Source organism: Barbus barbus (genome assembly GCF_936440315.1).
Source record: "Barbus barbus genome assembly, chromosome: 15".
NCBI classification, from domain to species: Eukaryota; Metazoa; Chordata; class Actinopteri; order Cypriniformes; family Cyprinidae; genus Barbus; species Barbus barbus.
The window spans coordinates 4188814-4208957 of record NC_136743.1 but is presented as its reverse complement, the minus strand read 5'-3'; the positions used below and the strand labels follow the sequence as shown (position 1 = coordinate 4208957).

At 35.5% G+C, this 20144-nt stretch overlaps 1 protein-coding gene across 1 annotated transcript in view; it reads left to right on the top strand.

The window, feature by feature from the left end:
* LOC306881955 (pituitary adenylate cyclase-activating polypeptide type I receptor-like) overlaps positions 1 to 16146 on the top strand; it is a gene marked incomplete at both ends in the record, with an annotated part of 28486 nt that extends 12340 nt beyond the window's left edge. The window contains 12 exons of the mRNA XM_079436350.1: positions 2759 to 2866; positions 3906 to 4006; positions 4861 to 4958; positions 5461 to 5593; positions 9299 to 9452; positions 9677 to 9737; positions 11222 to 11291; positions 11610 to 11701; positions 12926 to 13009; positions 14061 to 14190; positions 15399 to 15440; positions 15943 to 16146. Coding sequence (XP_079292476.1) covers positions 2759 to 2866; positions 3906 to 4006; positions 4861 to 4958; positions 5461 to 5593; positions 9299 to 9452; positions 9677 to 9737; positions 11222 to 11291; positions 11610 to 11701; positions 12926 to 13009; positions 14061 to 14190; positions 15399 to 15440; positions 15943 to 16146 — 1277 coding nt within the window. The remainder of the gene's footprint in view (positions 1 to 2758; positions 2867 to 3905; positions 4007 to 4860; positions 4959 to 5460; positions 5594 to 9298; positions 9453 to 9676; positions 9738 to 11221; positions 11292 to 11609; positions 11702 to 12925; positions 13010 to 14060; positions 14191 to 15398; positions 15441 to 15942) is intronic.
* Between the last annotated feature and the right edge of the window lie 3998 nt (positions 16147 to 20144).

The following is a 20144-nucleotide window of genomic DNA, read 5'->3' as shown; positions in this document are numbered from 1 at the left end:
TTTTATTATTTGTTCCTTCATTTTATTTTTAAAGTTAAAGTTTTATTAATTTTGTCATTTTTATTAGTTTTTGAATATTACAAATATTTTATATAGCTTAGTTTAATTTTATTTCAGTTTTAGTTTGAGGTGATTTTAAAACTTATTTCACTCATCAATTTACAGTTCAAGAGTTTTAATTTCAAATTTTTCATCTAATACTGATATGTCCATTTATTTCAGCCTTTTCCCAATTAAAAATAAATTTTATTAGTTTTATTTAACAGTAACAACACTAATATGACATACTTATTGCATGCTGAATGCTTCTTTGCATGCTATTTTTTAGTAAGCATAGTGTGTTAGTATTCTAACATCTGTTTTAAAATGTTGTTTAGTATGAATGAAGCTGTAATAATGTTTGCGCTCGAGTAGCTGTACATCCCCAGGGCTCCTGACGCATCAATGACGTCACACTTTGTCTAGTCTGTGAGCCCAATCGACAAAATCTCACCAATAAATCTGATTACGATCTAGCAGTGACCTTTATAGCAGTGAGTCAGTCTGAGCACGTTTTCATCTGAAGCTGTATGCTGCTAGAAATGATTCAGAGAGGCAGTGTTCGTGTCAGAATGAACACTTTTATCTGCATCTGGTTAGTTCGCTACTTCTCCGTTTCTCTCTCTCTCTCCCGCTGGTTTAGAGAGCTCTCGTTTGGCCTTTCAGATAATTGGCTTTGTGTCCGGACCACTTTGAGATGTGTGAGAAAGAACATGCGCCATCAGATAGACAAAACCTGCTGCTCTCCACCTTCACTTCGCATATTCACTCGAGCTAGAAAGAGCAGACAGGCTGCAGATGGAGAAACCGAACGTCGCTCTAGAGACTTTAATCAAACTAAATGTACAGCGTCTAGTTAATCAGGCTCTCGGCCAAAGTAACTATGACTTCATTCCTTCCTGTGAGTTAGCAAAACATCTAAGCTCATGTTCATGAATTATGTTATTGTTTCAGTGATCAATTCTGTGAAATGAGCTGCGGAGAAATGTTATTTTTCCTTGGAGAGTTCGTAGAGGAAAATGATTGCTGAAACGTTGCTTCAGTTATGATTCAAATGCAACAAATATCTGAGTCAGAGTAAAAATGAATCTGGCTATTAGCCATTTATTCATTCGTTTGTTTACTTTTTATTTAGGTTTTATATTTATTTGTTTATAGTTAGTTTGTATTTATAGTGCAATAGTATTATTTCATTTGTTTATTAGTGTTTGTTCATTTTTATTATTTTAATATTTATTTGAAAATTCATTCATTTATTCATTCATTTGTTAGTTTTTAGTTAGTTTGAGTTTACAATGTTAATATTAAGATTGAATAGTATTCATTTATAGAATTTATTAACATTACTTCATTCATTCATTCATTCATTCATTCGTTCAATCATTCAGTTATTTAATTGGTTTATATTTATAGTGTTCACATTGAAACTCGATTGTATCTTACAGAATTTATTTATAGAATCTGGGTAGTTTTTATTTATTTTTTTATTTATAGTGTTCACATTGAGACTGAATAGTATTTATTTAATTTATATATTTATAGAATTTTATTTACATTCATTCAGTTATTCATAATTTATTTATTTAATTTAGTTTGTATTTATATTGTTTATATTGGAAATCAATTGAATTTGTTTATAGAATCTGGGTAATATTTATTTTTTCTATATTTTTTGTTAGTTTTTATTTCGCTTGTATTTATAGTGTTCATATTGAGACCAGTATATTCATTATTTGTTACTTTTTATTTAGTTTATATTTATTTGAATTTGAGACTTGATCATATTTATTTATTTACAGTGTTCATATTGAGACTATGTTTATTATTTATTTATTTGTTTATTATTTGTTTTTAAAGTTTTCATATCTCTGACTTTAGTTAGAGGTCTCTGAGCATAGTTGAAGACAATAATATGTCTTCGAAAACTCTGAAGATGTTTGCATTTGCTGTCTACAGCTGAAATATAATCGTTTCATTCTTGATTGTTATTGTTCAGTAAAACTAAACTGTCTACAGAAGAATAAATGAATGTATCGTACCATTTTAATGAACAGAAATAGACACATCTGAACTCTAAATCTGCCCACAATTCATTCCAAAATCTGTTGTTGATGTTCTGACACTATCAGGTATCTCCACATTCTTTCATTCATCTTTTGCATCATTTTGCTGGTTGCCACCAGATTGAGTGAAAGTCATTTCTGTAATTAATTCCAGAATCCATTCTGTAATGAGCTGAGGGAAACGAAGAGTCAAATGCAATTGTGAAAGTGATGGATTCTGATCCATATCACCTATTGATCATGTTGAAGTCCTCGGGCAGGAACCGCTGCTCACGCCCCCTGCTGGTCACAGTCACGCTCACCTTGGCTAATCTTAGAAAGACTTCAGTATAATTGAGAATTAAACAGAGACATCTGTTATAGTGTCAAGAGTCCAGATGTAATTTGGCTTTATGTTTTATATGCAAAAGAGGATATTAGCGGTGCTGTGATACAGATATTATTTCATTTGGCAATACTATGATATTTCATTGTCTATTATATATGCTTTTGAATTATTATTGTAATTCTATGCCATGCTATTTACTTAGCACTCTAAGGAAGTTCAAATAAAACCATAGTAACTGTCCAAAACAAACAGGCCTCAAATCTCTGGTAAAAAATAGTCCCAGCAAGACTAACCTAATTAGCTGCTGTGATGGTGGTGTTGTTTTCAGAGTGTCCGTGGGAGTGGGACAATCTGACCTGCTGGCAGGCGGCCAGTGTCGGCGAGGTCGTGAAGGTCAGCTGTCCCGAGCTCTTCGACTTCATGAGTCCAGAGGAGGGTGAGAGACATTGCACGCTGACATTTTTAATGCATTCCTGCTAATATAAATTATAATAGTAATATAATTAATTTCATATAACTAATTATAGTAATATAAATGAAAAGTATTGGTATACACTTTACAGTAAGATTCCATTTAACCACAAATATTTAGCAATAGCATGAACTAACAATGAAAAATACTTCTAAAGCATTTATTAATCTTCATTAATGTTAATTTGAACATTTACTAATACGTTATTAAAACCAAAGGTTTGTATCTGTTAATATTATCTAATTGACCTGAGCTAACAGTACCTAACAATTCTATTTTTATTTACTAATGTTACCAAAGATCGATAAGTATTGTAACAAATGTATTGCTCGTTGTTATTTAATGTTAGTTAATGCAGGACCTTATTATTTATTCAATTTAAATTATTTATTTTGTTTTTGCATTTAAAAAGTACAATTTAAATAACTTTTTATTTTAATATATTTATTAATATATTACTTAGTATATTTATATATTATAATTTATTTTAATTAACAATCCTGTGAGGGGAAAAAACTGGATTTTCAGCATCATTACTCCAGTCTTCAGTGTCATATGATCCTTCAGAAATCATTCATATATAAACAGACAGTAGAATCTCTGTGTTCGACCATGAAACATCTCCAAAAAAACATGGTTTTACCATGGTACTTTATTTTTAGCGAGCTAAATAATATAAAATAAAAATGAGTTAAAGATACAAGAGTTGCTGTGTAATAAAAATGTATTTTCAAGTCAATCTTTTGAAGGTTTTGGTTGTATTTGTGGTTTAGTTCAGGTTTAACAGCAACACTGTTGAAGCAGGCGTAAGATCAGCCTGAGATCTCACAGAAACACTAAACGTTAGGCTTTACATGAGATCATGCGTCATTATAAATGTACATGTGATGTATGTACTCTTTTGTTCTTGCGGTTCTGCTGACAGCAGCATATTGCAGCAGCTGCTTATAGTATGTTTAAAGCAGGAAACATGTTTGATTTATCGTTGCTGGCTGATTTTCAGGGCTCGGCAAGATTAGCAGAAACTGTACAGAGTTTGGATGGTCTGAACCGTATCCGCACTATGTTGATGCCTGTATGACTGGTGACAACATAACCAAGCCTGTGAGTATCTCATCTGACTGAACTACTAATGATATAAATCATCTGGAAACAAGCTCAGAACAACTGTATACTGAGAGAATATAAGGGTCATAAGCACCATAGTCATTTAGGAGACCATCAAATTCAAATTTAGGGTCCACCAATATGACAGATTCTTAAAACTGTCAAATTTTGTCATTTAATTTTCAGATTTTCGCAATTCTGACTGAATTTGTTTTCCTGAATTGACTGAATTAAAAAGGCAATAGCAACACATTCCGACATAATTAGACATAGACAGAGACTTTTTTCTTGCAATTTCTGACTATTCTTCTCAGAATTGCAAGTATATATCTCACAATTGCGAATTGTAAACTTGAAATTATAATATCTCAAAGTCTATATCTTGACTTTTTTTTTTTTTTTTAAGAATTTCAAGAAGTTGAAATTGTGACATGAAAAGTTGGCAGAATCGAAAGATATAAACTCACAAGTAATTTTTTTTTTATCACAAATGCAAGTTTATAACCTGCCTTTGTGAGGTGAAGTTTTGAGAAGTCAGAATTGTGAGATCTGTCGCAATTACCTTTTTTAAAAAATTTTTATTCCTTATTTAGTCTCGATTTGCCCAATTCTAACTTTTATCTCTCAATTGTGATTTTATATCGTGCAGTTCTCAGAATTGCAAGATAAAAAATCAGAACTGCAAAACTGTGATTATGAGATTAAAAAAATGACAATTACCTTTATTATTTAAATTTTTCTTGTCGAAAAAAAGCATTTTTTGCACCAACAGAAATGAAAGAAAGCAAATAAATGGCTCTGCTAAACTGCTGCTAACCAAGACTAATGTAGTTTTCTCTTCCCTTCCCAAGGACATGTACTATGCGTCTGTGAAAGCTCTCTATACGGTGGGCTACAGCACTTCTCTGGTGTCTCTGACCATAGCTATGGTCATTCTGTGCCGCTTCCGGTCAGTTTAACATATACTTATGAAACTCTAAGTACATGATGCATGTCAATACATGGTATTTCTATGTTACTTTTGCTACTTTATTGACAGTGATTTAATCATGTTAGGAAAAAGGAGTATTTTACTAGAAATATTAACTGCAGTACAAAACTGCGACTATATATATTTTCTTTTTTTTCTTCACCCAGACATGAGATTGGCCTCTTAACGTTTTGAAGTACAGTTTCCCAATTACAATGAAAAAGTATTTTTGATGCAAATGAAGAAGCTTTTTGAGTACTTTGTTTTCTTTAGTTATTTAGAAAAGCATCTGTGTAGTGGTGCTTTAGAGTGATCTGAAGAACCTGTGTATGATGTACATTATGATAAGATGCCGAGGGCTTTAAAGAAGCATTGATGAGTGTTTGCATATTGATACAGACCCTCAGCTGCCCACCTGAACACATTAGAATTTCAATCTCCTAATAACACCGTAATCCTGCCTTTGAACGTCTGTCAACAGGAAGCTTCACTGCACCAGGAACTTCATCCACATGAACCTGTTTGTGTCCTTCATCCTGAGAGCTATCTCAGTGTTCATTAAAGACGGGGTCCTGTATGCTGAGGAGGACAGCGACCACTGCTTCGTTCACACTGTGAGTAATGCACATGCACCAATGCACATACAGTGGTGTGAAGAAGTGTTGGCCCCCTTCCTGATTTTTTATTTTATTGCATGTTTGTCACACGTTAATGTTTCAGATCATCAAACAAATTTAAATATTAATCAAAGATAACACAAGTAAACACAACATGCAGTTTTTAAATGAAGGGTTTTTTTATGAAGGGAAAACTAAATCCAAACCCACATGGCCCTGTGTGAAAAGGTGTTTGTCCTCAAAAGCTACACATCATGTTGAGATCCAAAGAAATCCAGGAACAAATGAGAAAGAAAGTAATTGAGATCGGTCAGTCTGGAAAAGGTTATAAAGCCATTTCTAAAGCTTTGGGACTCCAGCGAACCACAGTGAGAGCCATTATTCACAAATGGAGAAAACATAGAACAGTGGTGAACCTTCCCAGGAGTGGCCGGCCGACCAAAATTACCCCAAGAGCGCAGCGACGACTCATCCAAGAGGTCACAAAAGACGCCACAACAACATCTAAAGAACTGCAGGCCTCACTTGCCTCAGTTAAGGTCAGTGTTCATGACTCCACCATAAGAAAGAGACTGGGCAGAAATGGCCTGCATGGCAGAGTTCCAAGACGAAAACCGCGGCTGAGCAAAAAGAACATAAAGGCTCGTCTCAGTTTTGCCAGAAAACATCTTGATGATCCCCAAGACTTTTGGGAAAAAAGTAACACAGCATTTCAGAAAAAGAGCATCATAAAATATGGTGGTGGTAGTGTGATGGTCTGGGGCTGTTTTGCTGCTTCAGGACCTGGAAGACTTGCTGTAATAAATGGAACCATGAATTCAGCTGTCTACCAAAAAATCCTGAAGGACAATGTCCGGCCATCTGTTCCTGACCTCAAACTGAAGCGAACTTGGGTTCTGCAGCAGGACAATAATCCAAAACACACCAGCAAATCAACTTCTGAATGGCTGAAGAAAAACAAAATGAAGACTTTGGAGTGGCCTAGTCAAAGTCCTGACCTGAATCCTATTGAGATGCTGTGGCATGACCTTAAAACGGCGGTTCATGCTGGAAAACCCTCCAATGTGGCTGAATTACAACAATTCTGCAAAGATGAGTGGGCTAAAATTCCTCCACAGCGCTGTAATAGACTTATTGTAAGTTATCGCAAACGGTTGATTGCAGTTGTTGCTGCTAAGGGTGGCCCAACCAGTTATTAGGTTTACGGGGCAAGCACTTTTTCACACAGAGCCATGTGGGTTTGGATTTTGTTTTCCCTTCATAATAAAAAACTTCATTCAAAAACTGCATGTTGTGTTTACTTGTGTTATCTTTGATTAATATTTATATTTGTTTGATGATCTGAAACATTAAAGTGTGACAAACATGCAAAAAAAATACAAAATCAGGAAGGGGGCTAACACTTTTTCACACCACTGTATTTTGTTTTGGATTAAAGCTTCACTAAACCTTTTTAGTTTTACGCCTGAATAAATCAACATGACAAATTCATTAAAAATTATGTTTAAATTAAATTAATTTAATCTGTAAAAAATGGGTCACTGGGCACAAAACCAAGCTTGTTCTATGGCCATTCCAGTCCTCTGACCTGAACCCTGTAGAAAATGAGTGAGGTGAACTGAAGAGAAGAAGCACCGTCATGGAGCTGGGAATCTGAAGGATCTGGAGAGATTATGGATGAAGGAATGGTCTCTAATCTCTTGTCAGGTGTTCTCTAACCTCATCAGGCATTATAGGAGAAAATACAGAGCTGTTAAACTGGCAAACGGAGGTTTCAAAAAGTATTGAATAAAAGGGTTCCGTTAATTGTGGCCAATGTGTATTAGAGAAAAACATTTATTTCATAATGATATTTCCCCCCATTTTAAATGCTTACTATGCAATGAAAGGTGAGATTTTTGTGCATTTTTTAAATAAAAGATCAAAAGGATTAACAATGCAGATTAATTTTCACAGCCTTCTTTGATCATATTTACCAAGAGTGCCAATAATTCTGACCACGACTGTATATGATTTGCATATAATGCATATTTTATTATATAATATATAACATAATACCACTAAATATTAAATATACCAATACTAAAAAAAACAACGTTACTCAATTATATTATATTATATTATATTTCTTTCAGTATTTACTTATTTAAATATTATTAATATTTATTTATAACAGTTTTTTATAGGCTTTGCTTTCACAGTGAATCACCCATAAACGGAAGCTGTTAGTAGGGCCGGAGTTTGGCTGGATGCTATTTGCATGTGAAATCCAGAAACTAATAATAACTCCCTCCGTTTATGTTCAAGCCTTCGCCCCACGTTCAACAGCAACACGTTCTGTTTCCCCCGTCTGTGCCTGACAAACAGCTGTAATTATCATGAAGCCACTCTGGAAATATTCCATTATTTCCGTATTAGCATATGAATAGCTTATAAAAACGTGCACGCTCTCATTATACACCTGAATGAGGGCTCTGAGCTCTTTCCCCCAGCCAATCAGAGGCCATGTTAATGACATCACTTAGCACTGAATTGGATCAGAGGGTAATTGATGAACATGGTTAAAGACTTTAGGGTGTTCTGACACACAGCGGGCAAGAAAATGTGAATTGAATGGAAATAAACATGCAGTCTGTCAGACAGAAGGATGCATCATGGATCCAGTTGCTTACAGCTGGCTTAAAGGATTAGTTCACTTTTAAAAAAAACTTTTGCTGATAATTTACTCACCCCCATGTCATCCAAGATGTCCATGTCTTTCTTTCTTCAGTCGAAAAGAAATTAAGGTTTTTGATGAAAACATTTCTCCATATAATGGACTTCAATGGGACCCAAACGGTTCAAGGTCCAAATGACAGTTTCAGTGCAGCTTCAAAGGGCTTTAAACAATACCAGACGATGAATAAGGGTCTTATCTAGCGAAACGATCGGTCATTTAAAAAATAAATAAAAAAGTTTAAGTTTTATAAGCACAAATGCTCGCCTTGCTCTGTTCTGTGATGCGCGTTCGTGATGTCACGTAATACGCAATTACGTGGAAAAGGTCACGGTTGAGGTAGGCGGAAGTACCGAGTCAGTAGGCTTTTTAATATTAAAACACCCAGGATACGCACACGAAATGGGCATTTTAAACGATAAACTGACACAAAGACATTTGAATATGTGTATATGGTCCTCCTTCCGCACATTTGTAAACACTGACTCGGTACTTCCGCCTAGAAATGGAGAAATGTTTTCATCAAAAACCTTCATTTCTTTTCGACTGAAGAAAGAAGTCGAATTTTGATTTGTTTACTGATCTGAAACATTAAAATGTGACAAACATGCAAAACAATAAAAAATCAGGAAGGGGGCCAACACTTTTTCACACCACTGCATATATGTATATATAAATAAAGGTTCCAATGAAGGTTTTCACAGCATTGTGATAAGAAACACTGTTTTTGGTTCCCCAAAGAACCTTTCAGTGAACAGCGAAAATTTATATATTTTTTCTTAGTATGAGGAACATTTGAATAATCTAAACATTATTTTACTACAAAGAGCCTGTTGTGGAATGGAAAGAATCCATGGATGTTAAAGGTTCTTAATGGAACCACAGATGCCAATAAATAACCTTTATTTTTGAGAGTGAATGTAAAATGGATTTCTAACGGGATCCATTGGATTTTAAGCAAACCTGAATGTGTTCTCTGTGTTCAGGTGGGGTGTAAGGCAGTGATGGTCTTCTTCCATTACTGTGTGATGTCAAACTACTTCTGGCTCTTCATCGAAGGTCTCTATCTCTTCACGCTCCTGGTGGAAACCTTCTTTCCTGAGAGACGCTACTTCTACTGGTACACCATCATCGGCTGGGGTATGTCACAGTGATGCATCAATGGATTGTTTATGTTTGATTATGTGTCACAGTCATAGATATGGCAGGAAATGGAGTGTGGCGTTTGTGTATTAACTGGCCGCTGGCTCTTTATGATGTGTTTTGTTGTGCTGGAATATGTAATGCATTAATATTGATGGTCTAAATGCATTGGAGAACAGCTTTGAGGTCTGACAAATTTCCTCTTCCTCTTGCGCTTTCAGGAACGCCCACCATTTGTGTGACCATATGGGCCGTTCTGCGCCTTCATTTTGATGATTCTGGGTACGTGCAATGCCGCATAAACAAAAACCGATGTACTGTATTTGTTGCTTTGTTACGCAAATGCTGGCACTGAACTTCAGTGTCACTAGAATGACACTATGTTTGGAAAGGACTTTAAATGTTTTAAATAAGAAAACACCGCTTTGTTACATAACCTCACTATGTTGCATGTTTAATTCGGGTGCCATCTGGTTATCATCTCAGAAATACATATGGTTTAATCCAGTTTTGTGTAGAAATGTCTTTTGGGAGTTACATATATACATATTATATATACATATTACATATATAGTCAGTAACGAGTTGAATGTGATCAACATGAAAAGGTGCAACTCATACATTTCTAATTACATTTCATTACTTTTGTGATATAATCATGCACAATAAGACCAGGAGCATCTATTAACCTATATCATATTTCACATGCAAATTTCTAAAGCCTCTAAATTGGCAACATGATCAAACTTTGTTAAAAACAACTTTGTGTACACAAACTACTACATGCTTTCTGTCATCTGATTGATAATTTAGAATTTTATTAAAAGGCCTTTAAGTTAACTGAAAAACGTCCACTTTCATGTTTCGCTGTAAAGGCATGTCATGTGTTTTTGCTGTGAGATTTTTAGGTAAATGTAAACAAATGTAACATTACATTTGATATTGTTAGTTATTTTTCAAGAGTAACTTTCACTTGATTGTCCATACATAATTTTTTTTAGAAAAAGTGTGTTAAAATATTAAATATGATCTTCAGGCTTTTGAGGAGCATTTTTTTCTACATCTCTCAATCATCATTGTATCGTATTGCTTTATAAGTTTTGCCCCACAATAAAAACTACAGAGCTTTGATAAAATAGAATAAAATACATATTTAAATATCATATAACTAAGACATATTATTGGGAGATATAGAGACAACTGATATATTTACATACATTTTATGTAAGTAGCTATCAGAATTTCATCTCACTTTTACTATTTGGCCATATAAATATCAGCATCTGCACCAAATTGCATATTTTTGCTCAGTTTGAGCCTCGAATAAAACTGAGGGGTTCCTCCTTGAATATGAGCTCTATATTCTCACTATATCGTACTGCATGTGCCATAAAAGCCTGATGTATCAAATATGATGCTCAACAAAAATTATATATGAAAACTTTCTATTTTTTATGTCCAATAAAACTGTTCCATTGAACATTTCTGACTATTATTTCATATGTCAGGCTTTACATGATTAGAAAAATAAATAGAATACATTTTGATTCAAGCACATTGCATTTTGTGTCAATTTTCCAGACAGTGTGTGCTGTTGTATATTGCACGTTTTGGCAAAATGCAGTAGGGTATCTGGCACACACTTATTGCTAGTTTCTTTCAAAAGCATGCAGTTTATCATTCTCAACGCGTAGCTAGTAAATCACGTTGCCTAGCCTACCAATAGCAATAAAGTGTCTTACAGTTCATCAATTGCATTTCTGCAGTTGCTGGGACATGAATGATAATACTGCCCTCTGGTGGGTGATCAAGGGACCCGTTGTGGCATCAATCATGGTAGGCAAAAAAAAAAAATATATATATATATATAGTTGAAGTCAAAACTTTACATACACCTTTCAGAATCTGCAAAATGTTAATTATTTTACCAAAATAAGAGGGATCATACAAAATGCATGTTATTGTGTATTTAGTACTGACCTGAATAAGATATTTCACATAAAAGATGTTTACATAAAGTCCACAAGAGTCCACAAGATATATATATTATGTTTTTAGAGCTAAAAGGTGGATGAATAAAACATACAAATGAATTTGATGTATGTGAATGAAGCCATGCTCCATATTATAATAAATGCATGCATTTCTTTTCAGATTAATTTTGTCCTCTTCATTGGAATCATCATAATCCTGGTGCAGAAGCTGCAGTCTCCAGACATCGGCGGGAACGAGTCCAGCATCTACCTGTGAGTGTCACCATGGAAAAAGAGTGCTGTTGTTGTGTTGTGTCTGATTAGTCGATACAATGTATCACATGATGGTGGCTGAAATGAAAGGCTTGATATTATCCAAGGAAACACAGAACGTTCACCTAACTTTAGCATATATGACCCTGGAGCACAAAACCAGTCTTAAGTCGCTGGGGTATATTTGTAGCAATAGCCAAAAATACATCGTAAGGGTCAAAATTATCGATTTTTATTTCATGCCAAAAATCATTAGGACATTAAGTAAGGATCATGTTCCATGAAGATATTTTGTTAATTTTCTACTGTAAATATATCAAAACTTAATTTTTGGTATGTAATATGCATTGCTAAGAACTTCATTTGGACAACTTTAAAGGCGATTTTCTCAATAGTTTGATTTTTTTGCACCCTCAGACTCCAGATTTTCAAATAATTGTATCTCGGCCAAATAGTGTCCTATCCTAACAAACCATACATCAGTGGAAAGCTTATTTGCTTTCAGATGATGTATACATCTCAATTTCGCAAAAAAAATAATAAAGACCCTTATGGCTGGTTTTGTGGTCCAGTGTCACATATGGTTCCCGTTTGGTTATTTTTAGGAACCAAATAATAATATTTTAGAAAAGTTCTCTGTAGGTTTTGTATGCATACAGAAATTCCTTTTGGAATTTCCATTTAAATGTGTAACAATCTGACTGGGATTTGGAATTTCCATGAATATTTGTAACACTATGATTAGGATGTAACAATAGAATGTGTTATTAATACAGGTCTATTTATTTTTACTTGTTGTTAGAGTGGTTGCAGTTTACGTTCAGTGTGCTGATTCCAGGAGTGATGCAATCATTTCTGTGTTGATCAAGGCAACATGTTTGGTTTTTTGGGGGGTTTCTGTGGCAGTGAAAAATAAAATATAGATTTTTTTTTCTGGACAAGCATTATGTAGGCAAGTATAAATAGCCTAAATAATCTAGAGCACAAGACGTATGGACCACTTTTTGCATCCTTTTTGAAGCTTGAAGACTTCAGTCCCTATTTAGTGTAATTGCATGGAAAACAGTACCATGCAAAGTATGTGCTTGAGCTATTAGAGGTCCTTGAGTTCTCTCGGTGTTGGGGTCTGTTGTGTGTGGTCAGTTTCGTGAGTCTGTGTGTGTATGAGTGTGTATGTGTGTGTGTTCTGTCCTAAAGAGTGTTTGTTGTCTTTGTCGTGTTTAGCAGCTGTGCACAGAAATGCTTCAGTGAACCCACACAGGCCGTCCAGCATTCGTGCAGGATGTCAGAGCTTTCTACCATCACGCTGTAAGTGTGTGTGTGTGTGTGTGTGTGTGTGTGTGTGTGTGTGTGTGTGTGTTTGTGTGTGTGTGCATCTGCGTCTGTGTTGGCCGACAAATGTGCATTTATTTTATTTGTCCATTGAGGAAAAAAGGCTGTGAATATTCACTGCACGTCGATTTTGTGGTCTTGTCTGTAGTTTTATTACATGCACACACTTTTTAGATGCTTTCATCCAAAGTGATTTACAGTACTTTGCACTCATATGTAAATGTATTATTATCATTTGCAATCTCTGGGAACTGAATCCATGTCCCTAATGTTGTTAACACCAGACAACTTTTATTAAGTTTTACCTGCTGGAAAATCCAGTTTACAGTTGCCTCTTTGTTTTGGAACTGGTGGTTCAGGCTGGTCCAATTTGGTTTAGGTGGCTGGGCAGTTAATCTTGGTCTTGGCCTAGGGCCCTGCTGAGACCAAAACAGGTTTTAAAAGGATGATGTCATTTAATTTAATATTTTTTTTATTTCACAAAAACTTTTATTGAACATAATATTTATTAGAATATTTTACAAAAACTTGAAGAAAAAAACAAAAAAATCTTTTTTGGAGCCAGATTTTGGAATCAAAACATGGTGGACTATAGTACAGCTGTTAACAATCAAGCAGTTTTGGTTATTGACCCACAATTTTTTAGTATTATGTCTACAGTTTTAATAAACTGTTCCATTTAAAAAATAGATAATCCTGACTATTATATCTTAGGCTAGACTTTAATTGTAGACCTTGTTATTTCAGTAATGCACAGCCAGACATTGTTGAAATCTCTTCTGAGAGTCTAGAGAAGAGACACATGTGAGATTATTGGGATCTTTTGCTCAGGAGAAGCATCTGAGGTCTCTATTTGCTCTTCTGTTGTCTAGAAGAAATAATGGATAAATCAAAGAGGCCTTCTTTCCTGTGGAGCAGGATTGTTGTGGAGGACTCTGATCTCCAGTGCATTACAGTTACTGTGTTGACATGATGAGAGATTTAATCAGCCGTTTGAAGCGCCGCTGTGTGTGCTGTGTGTTGACAGGCGTCTGGCGCGCTCCACCCTGCTCCTCATCCCTCTGTTTGGAATCCACTACACTGTTTTTGCCTTCTCCCCAGAGGATTTCAGCAAGCGGGAGCGACTGGTCTTTGAGCTGGGCCTGGGTTCCTTCCAGGTACTGAGCATCAGCTTTTATAGTAGCAACTTTAGCGCTGTATTTTAGAAACACCTCCATGGACACTATTACTCTGTTCCAAACCAGTGAGCTGCCAGAAATGGCATCATACAGAAGGTGCGATCCCAACACAAGGCTGTTCCAAACATAGGGCATTAATATTAAATGCTGCCAGAACATAACATTTTTTAGATTAGACAACTTCAGAATGCATTGCAAAAATCCTAGTGAAAAGTTTATTTCAAAATGGCATATTTTGAATATTTTGCCAAGAAAGCATATTTTATTCAGTATTAAAATCCAGTTTTGTATTAAAATATACAACCATTTGTGTGAGTATGACGTATTTGTTTGAAGCCATTAGCTTAACAGCATGCTTATGTTAAGCTCTGTTGCAGTCAGCTCTAGTTTGCACTCTACTTTTCCGAACTGCTGCCTATGTAGAGCATTTCAATTCATTCAATTTTTACTTACAGTGTTATATTTTTATTACTATGCTGCCTTAGGAGGTAGCCTATGTAGACAGCAAGGCACACTGTAAGAAAAATAAAATCAGTAGAAAAATGGATAATGTTCTAACAGAAAATTACCAGTACATTTTCTGTTAAATTTACTTTCAACCCATAAAACGCAATGCAATGAGTATTTCAAAATCCAGCTAAAACACCTATAAAATATACAACGAAAAATTACTTCATATTAACATAGTTTTGGGGCATATTTTTGCAGCTCACTAGGTTTTGAAGCTTGATTAAATGAATAGATCTCTTCCGCTCACCAAGGCTGCATTTATTTGATCAAAAATACAGTAAAAACATTCAAATTGTGAAATACTATTGCAGTTTAAAATAGCTGGTTCATATTTGAATATCTATAGTTTTTATTAATTTTCTTGTGATGCAATGCAGCCATAAATCCAGTCTTCAGTGTCATATGATCCTTCAGAATCTGCTGTTTATGAAAATTTCTTCTTATTATCACTGTTGAAAAGAGTTTCAGATGCAATTATACATTTTTAGGATTCTTTGAGGAATAAAAAGTTTAAAAGAGCTGCATTTATTTGAAATAGAAATTTATTGTGACATTATAAATGTCTTTACTGTCAGTTTTAATCAGTTGAATGCATCCTTACTGAATAACAGTATTGAACTGTAAAGTACTTGAAAATGAAATCCACTTCACCGCATATTCACTTTAACTCTCCATAGGGGTTTGTGGTTGCCGTGCTGTACTGCTTTCTGAATGGAGAGGTAAGATCTTTTGTTTTTATATTCTCAAATGCATGCAATCTGCTTTGATATTAATTTTACATATGTCTGGGTTTGCTCAAAAATATTATGTTTCCACAATAATTTATCCAATATTGTGGATAAACAATTTTGAGTTACTGCCAAGGAATGTCCTGACCAGGTGTGATGCGATTAAGTAATAAACAATCCGATTCTTCCACGTTAAAGCAATAATTCACACAAAAATGAGGCAACTGCACATTGCTACAAGACTTATTTTGTGTTGCATTGCATTAAGTGGCCCCTCCCACAGTGAAATCTCATTGGTCCAAACATAAAACATCAAATATATGTTCTGATTGGCTATTATATTGTGCAGTATTTTGTATCTGTGTCCACAAACGTGTCACGTCTGGCTTGGTCATGGTGTAAAGCATGAGAGAGAGCTTGGACTGGTGGAGAACGCGTGCACCTTTACAGCTGAGTACATTAAAAAATGACCTTTTCAAGTTTCTCCCTAAAGGTGCAGTCGGAGATAAAGAGGAAATGGAGGAGTTGGACGGTGAACAGGTACTTTGCTGTGGACCTGAAGCAGCAGCGTCACCCTTCGCTAGCGAGCAGTGGGGTGAACGGGGGGACGCAGCTGTCCATCCTCAGCAAGAGCAGCTCACAGATACGCATGTCCAGCCCTCTGGCCGAGACGGTCAACCTAAACCTACCCACCTGAGCGCCTGATTGGCCCGTCGAACCATAAGCCCCGCCCCCCAACTCAACCTCTTCACCTGCAGTTTGGGCCGACCAATCACAATTAGAGAAGAACTAGAAGGCTAATAATTAATGAAATCTCTGGATAGTATTCCAAACAAGATCCAGAACGTGTCACCCATTATCGGTTAGAAACGATTCGTCCAGGGAAATATTTATAGTGCCAAAACTGTTTCGAGCTTAGAAGCTGCAATTCAGCTTTTCGACCATAACGCAACTTTTTGAGGGCTTTCTAATTAATCTAATGAGTAAATAACAATACAAGCATAAAATAATGTTATTTTTAATCAATAATAATGCAGAACAGGGGCTGTATGATTCACACCGCAATGCCAAAATGAGATTGCGGTGGAAATTAGAGTGAATTTTCATATCGCATTTTGAGCCATAGAGAATGTGAACGGTTTGTGGTTAGAATGTAGTCAGTGAAACATCAATCCATCCATCAGCACATTGCTTTCTAGTTTAAGTGTAAATAATATATCAGAGAGAGAGAGACGGGTTACATTTCAGTGTTACGATAAAATATAATAATATAAAGTGCCAAAACATGAATATTTCAGTATTGTTTTATCTGCAAGCTACTGTGTTTATCAGAAGTACTATAAAAGAAAATGTGCAGACTTCGTATTGCTCGTTCAGATGCTGTGTATTTGAATCAATGTTCTCCACAGACAGATTGTAAAACATATTTTTTTACAATCAGCCGTAAGTACAGAGTATGTCAACAATATAAAGACTTATGAATGACTCATGAATTTAGATTATATGTAAATGTTGTTATGGTTTTGTGATTTAGCTTTTGGCCAGTGTTTTCTTATTGTCATGCGAATGGTTTGTAACTACACAGAGCCAATATCAGCAAATGAAGGATTGTTAAAAAACAGTTCCGTAAACAATTACCGGAGCGAGGAGGCTATTCCACAATTCCCTCTGATTTATTCTGAAGTGCCTGATGGTCACAAAAATAGCTTTGATGGATCTACTCTAAACAACCAGTGCCATGCAGTATTGATTTAGTTATTAGTCATGTAGTAGTGTAGATAAACAGCGTCAGTGTTCAGGTTTGCTTTTACAATCTTTAATTTCTACACAGTAGGATTTTATTAATTTATACACAGTATTAGAGAGCATATAGACATTTCTAGAGTTTTGAGATGCGCGATCAATGCCATTACATTACTATCAGGTGCATTATAAATGCTTTTAGGGCTGACATGTTCAACTGTGAGAGAAATGAGACGTTTGAGTGAGATGTGAAAGTGTTAAAAGTGTTAAAAACCCAAAAATGTTGATTGTGTCATAACGTACTCACCTTCATGTCATACCAAACCTGATTTTTTTTAAATGTTTGTACTCTTAGAATGATAAAGAATGTTAAAGGGTTAGTTCACCCAAAAATGAAAATTCATTAATTACTCACCCTCATGTCGTTTCAAACCTGTGAGACCTTCGTTCATCTTCGGAACACAAATTAAGATATTTTTGATGGAATCTGAGAGCTCTCAGACCCTCCATAGACATCAAGGGTCCTTACACGATCAATGCACAGAAACGTAGCAAGGAGATTAGTAAAATAATCCATGTGACATCAGGGGTTCAAACATAATTTTATGTTATGCAAACATAATTCACTTGATTTGCTCTATCACTCTCTCCGCTCCACCTGTAGCTGGTGTGTGGTAAGCGCACTGGCGCTGTTGTCCTGTGGCTGCCGTCGCATCATCCAAGTGGATGCTGCACACTGGTGGTGGTTGAGGAGAGACCCCCACATGATTGTAAAGCGCTTTGGGTGTACGGCAATACACAATAAAGCGCTATATAAATGCGTCATTCATTCATTCATTCATTCATTAAAAATGTTACAAAGCTGCGAGAATACTTTAAAGGAAAAAAAAAAAAGACTTTATTCAACAGTTCGTCTCCTCTACGTCAGCATAGCTCCATTTTGGATGATTTCCACTGGACGGAAAATGCGTACACTCTTCTGGGTGCTAGGGTGATGCAGAGGAGGCGAATTTGATTAAAGTCGTTTTTTTGTTAGTTTTTTTTGCGCACAAAAAGTATTATGGTTGAACATGGATAATCTTACAGATCTCCTTGCTACGTTTCTGGACCTTGATCGTGTAAGGACCCTTGCTGTCTATGGAGTGTCTGAAAGCTCTCAGATGCCATAAAAAATATTTTAATTTGTGTTTCGAAGATGAACGGAGGTCTTACGGGTTTGGAACAACATGAGGGTGAGTAATTAATGACAGAATTTTCATTTTTGGGTGAACTATCCCTTTAAGCTCCAAAATGGCATATGAATTTATATCATATGAATGACTTTTATGATGCTTTTTGTTGTTGTTGTTGTTCATATTTAGAGCTTCACAGCTGGTGCACTTTATGTTGCATGGTAACAAGTAAAGTATGCCAGTTTTGAAATGGCATGAAGATGAGTAAATGATGATAGGTTTTGATGAATTTTTGAGTGAAAGCTTTTAGAGACTGGTAACCCCCAACCCTTTACAAGTACAATATCTGATGTCAATCTATGAATCCAACCAAATTTAATGCATCACCACTGACTGACAATCATAATTAGTTATCATCACTCACATTTTACATGTTTGATCGTGATAATAACGCGTACCAGAGTGCAAAGTGGCAAGAGTCTCTGCTAAAAGTGTTGTTTATTTCCAGTACAGTATTATTCTCTGCCGTGAGTGTAAATTCTCTGTATACGTTAAAGATGCACATGTGACAGTAAATGACTCTCTCTTTAGTCAACACTTGCGGTCATAAAGTATGTATGTTAAACTTCTGTGATTATAAACGTGCCAATTTTGAAATGCAATATGCTTTTGTTGCAGCTCATAGTTGTCAGTGAATCACATGGCAAAGTTGAGGTGATTATTGAAATGTACAGTAAAGTGAGGGTCGTGTAGATCGCACAGATCTTTAAAAAAATGTGGGGAAAATATATATGGTTTTCATTTGGTTGTTATTTTGAAGTTGAAATGTGTAATTTGTGTGCTACTATCATCGGTTAGGAAAATGCAAAAATAATGACAGAACGCTCCTCATCTTTCATTGGCCGGATTAAACATAGCCCCGCCCCCTCGTGCAATTAGTTGACACTGATTGCATATTTCTTTAAACAAATATTTCTGATTTAAAATATTGGTTCTGTACGTAATATGCAGAGACGATTATAAATTAATTTTTAGCTGGATTTTTCTAATAATAATAAGTGTAAAATCTATGGCTCTTTGGTGCTAAAAGCTTGTTTGCTTTGAGCATCTCGACCTGCAACATTGGCTCAAACAATGGCGTGAGTTTGGGGCGGTACTATCTGTTTTTTGTTGTTGTTGGTGGTTTTTTTGGCCAATGGCAAATGAGGAGAGTCATTTGCAAAACCGCTCAGTGGGGCGGGAATGACAGCTTTCTCATTTTTCTTATCGCCCTTATTTTTCAGCTTGTAAATATTAATGATCTTGAACATAGTGAACTTGTCTGTAGAAATAAATTGTGAAATCCTGACGGAGAGCGCCATGTTGTTTGGATCACGTGACCTTATATGTGTTTGGATATATGAGGGGCCGAGCTCCCTCTGTGGCTCTTTCTAGATATATCTGCATGAAAAAAAGACAAAAAAAAAAAAGAGACAGTTTTTGCTGCTTTCTATGTTCTTGACACCAGCCGTCATTCTGAGTGTGAGCTCAGAAGGTAACGACCATGTCTCAAAGCTGTTACAGATGTGTTTTCTTGTGCTTGTAACACATCTGCCTGCCAGTAGGTAACACTTTTTCTTTGATTGGTATATTTGAGGAGATAAGTGGGAGATGTGATGCGTCTTTCGTGTAGGTCTGACATGTTTCATTGTGTCTTTGAGATGTCTTCATATTGTGGACTAACTCATTTCAATCTGAATGTAACACCCAGACAACAACTGTATCGTCCATTCAGCTGCTC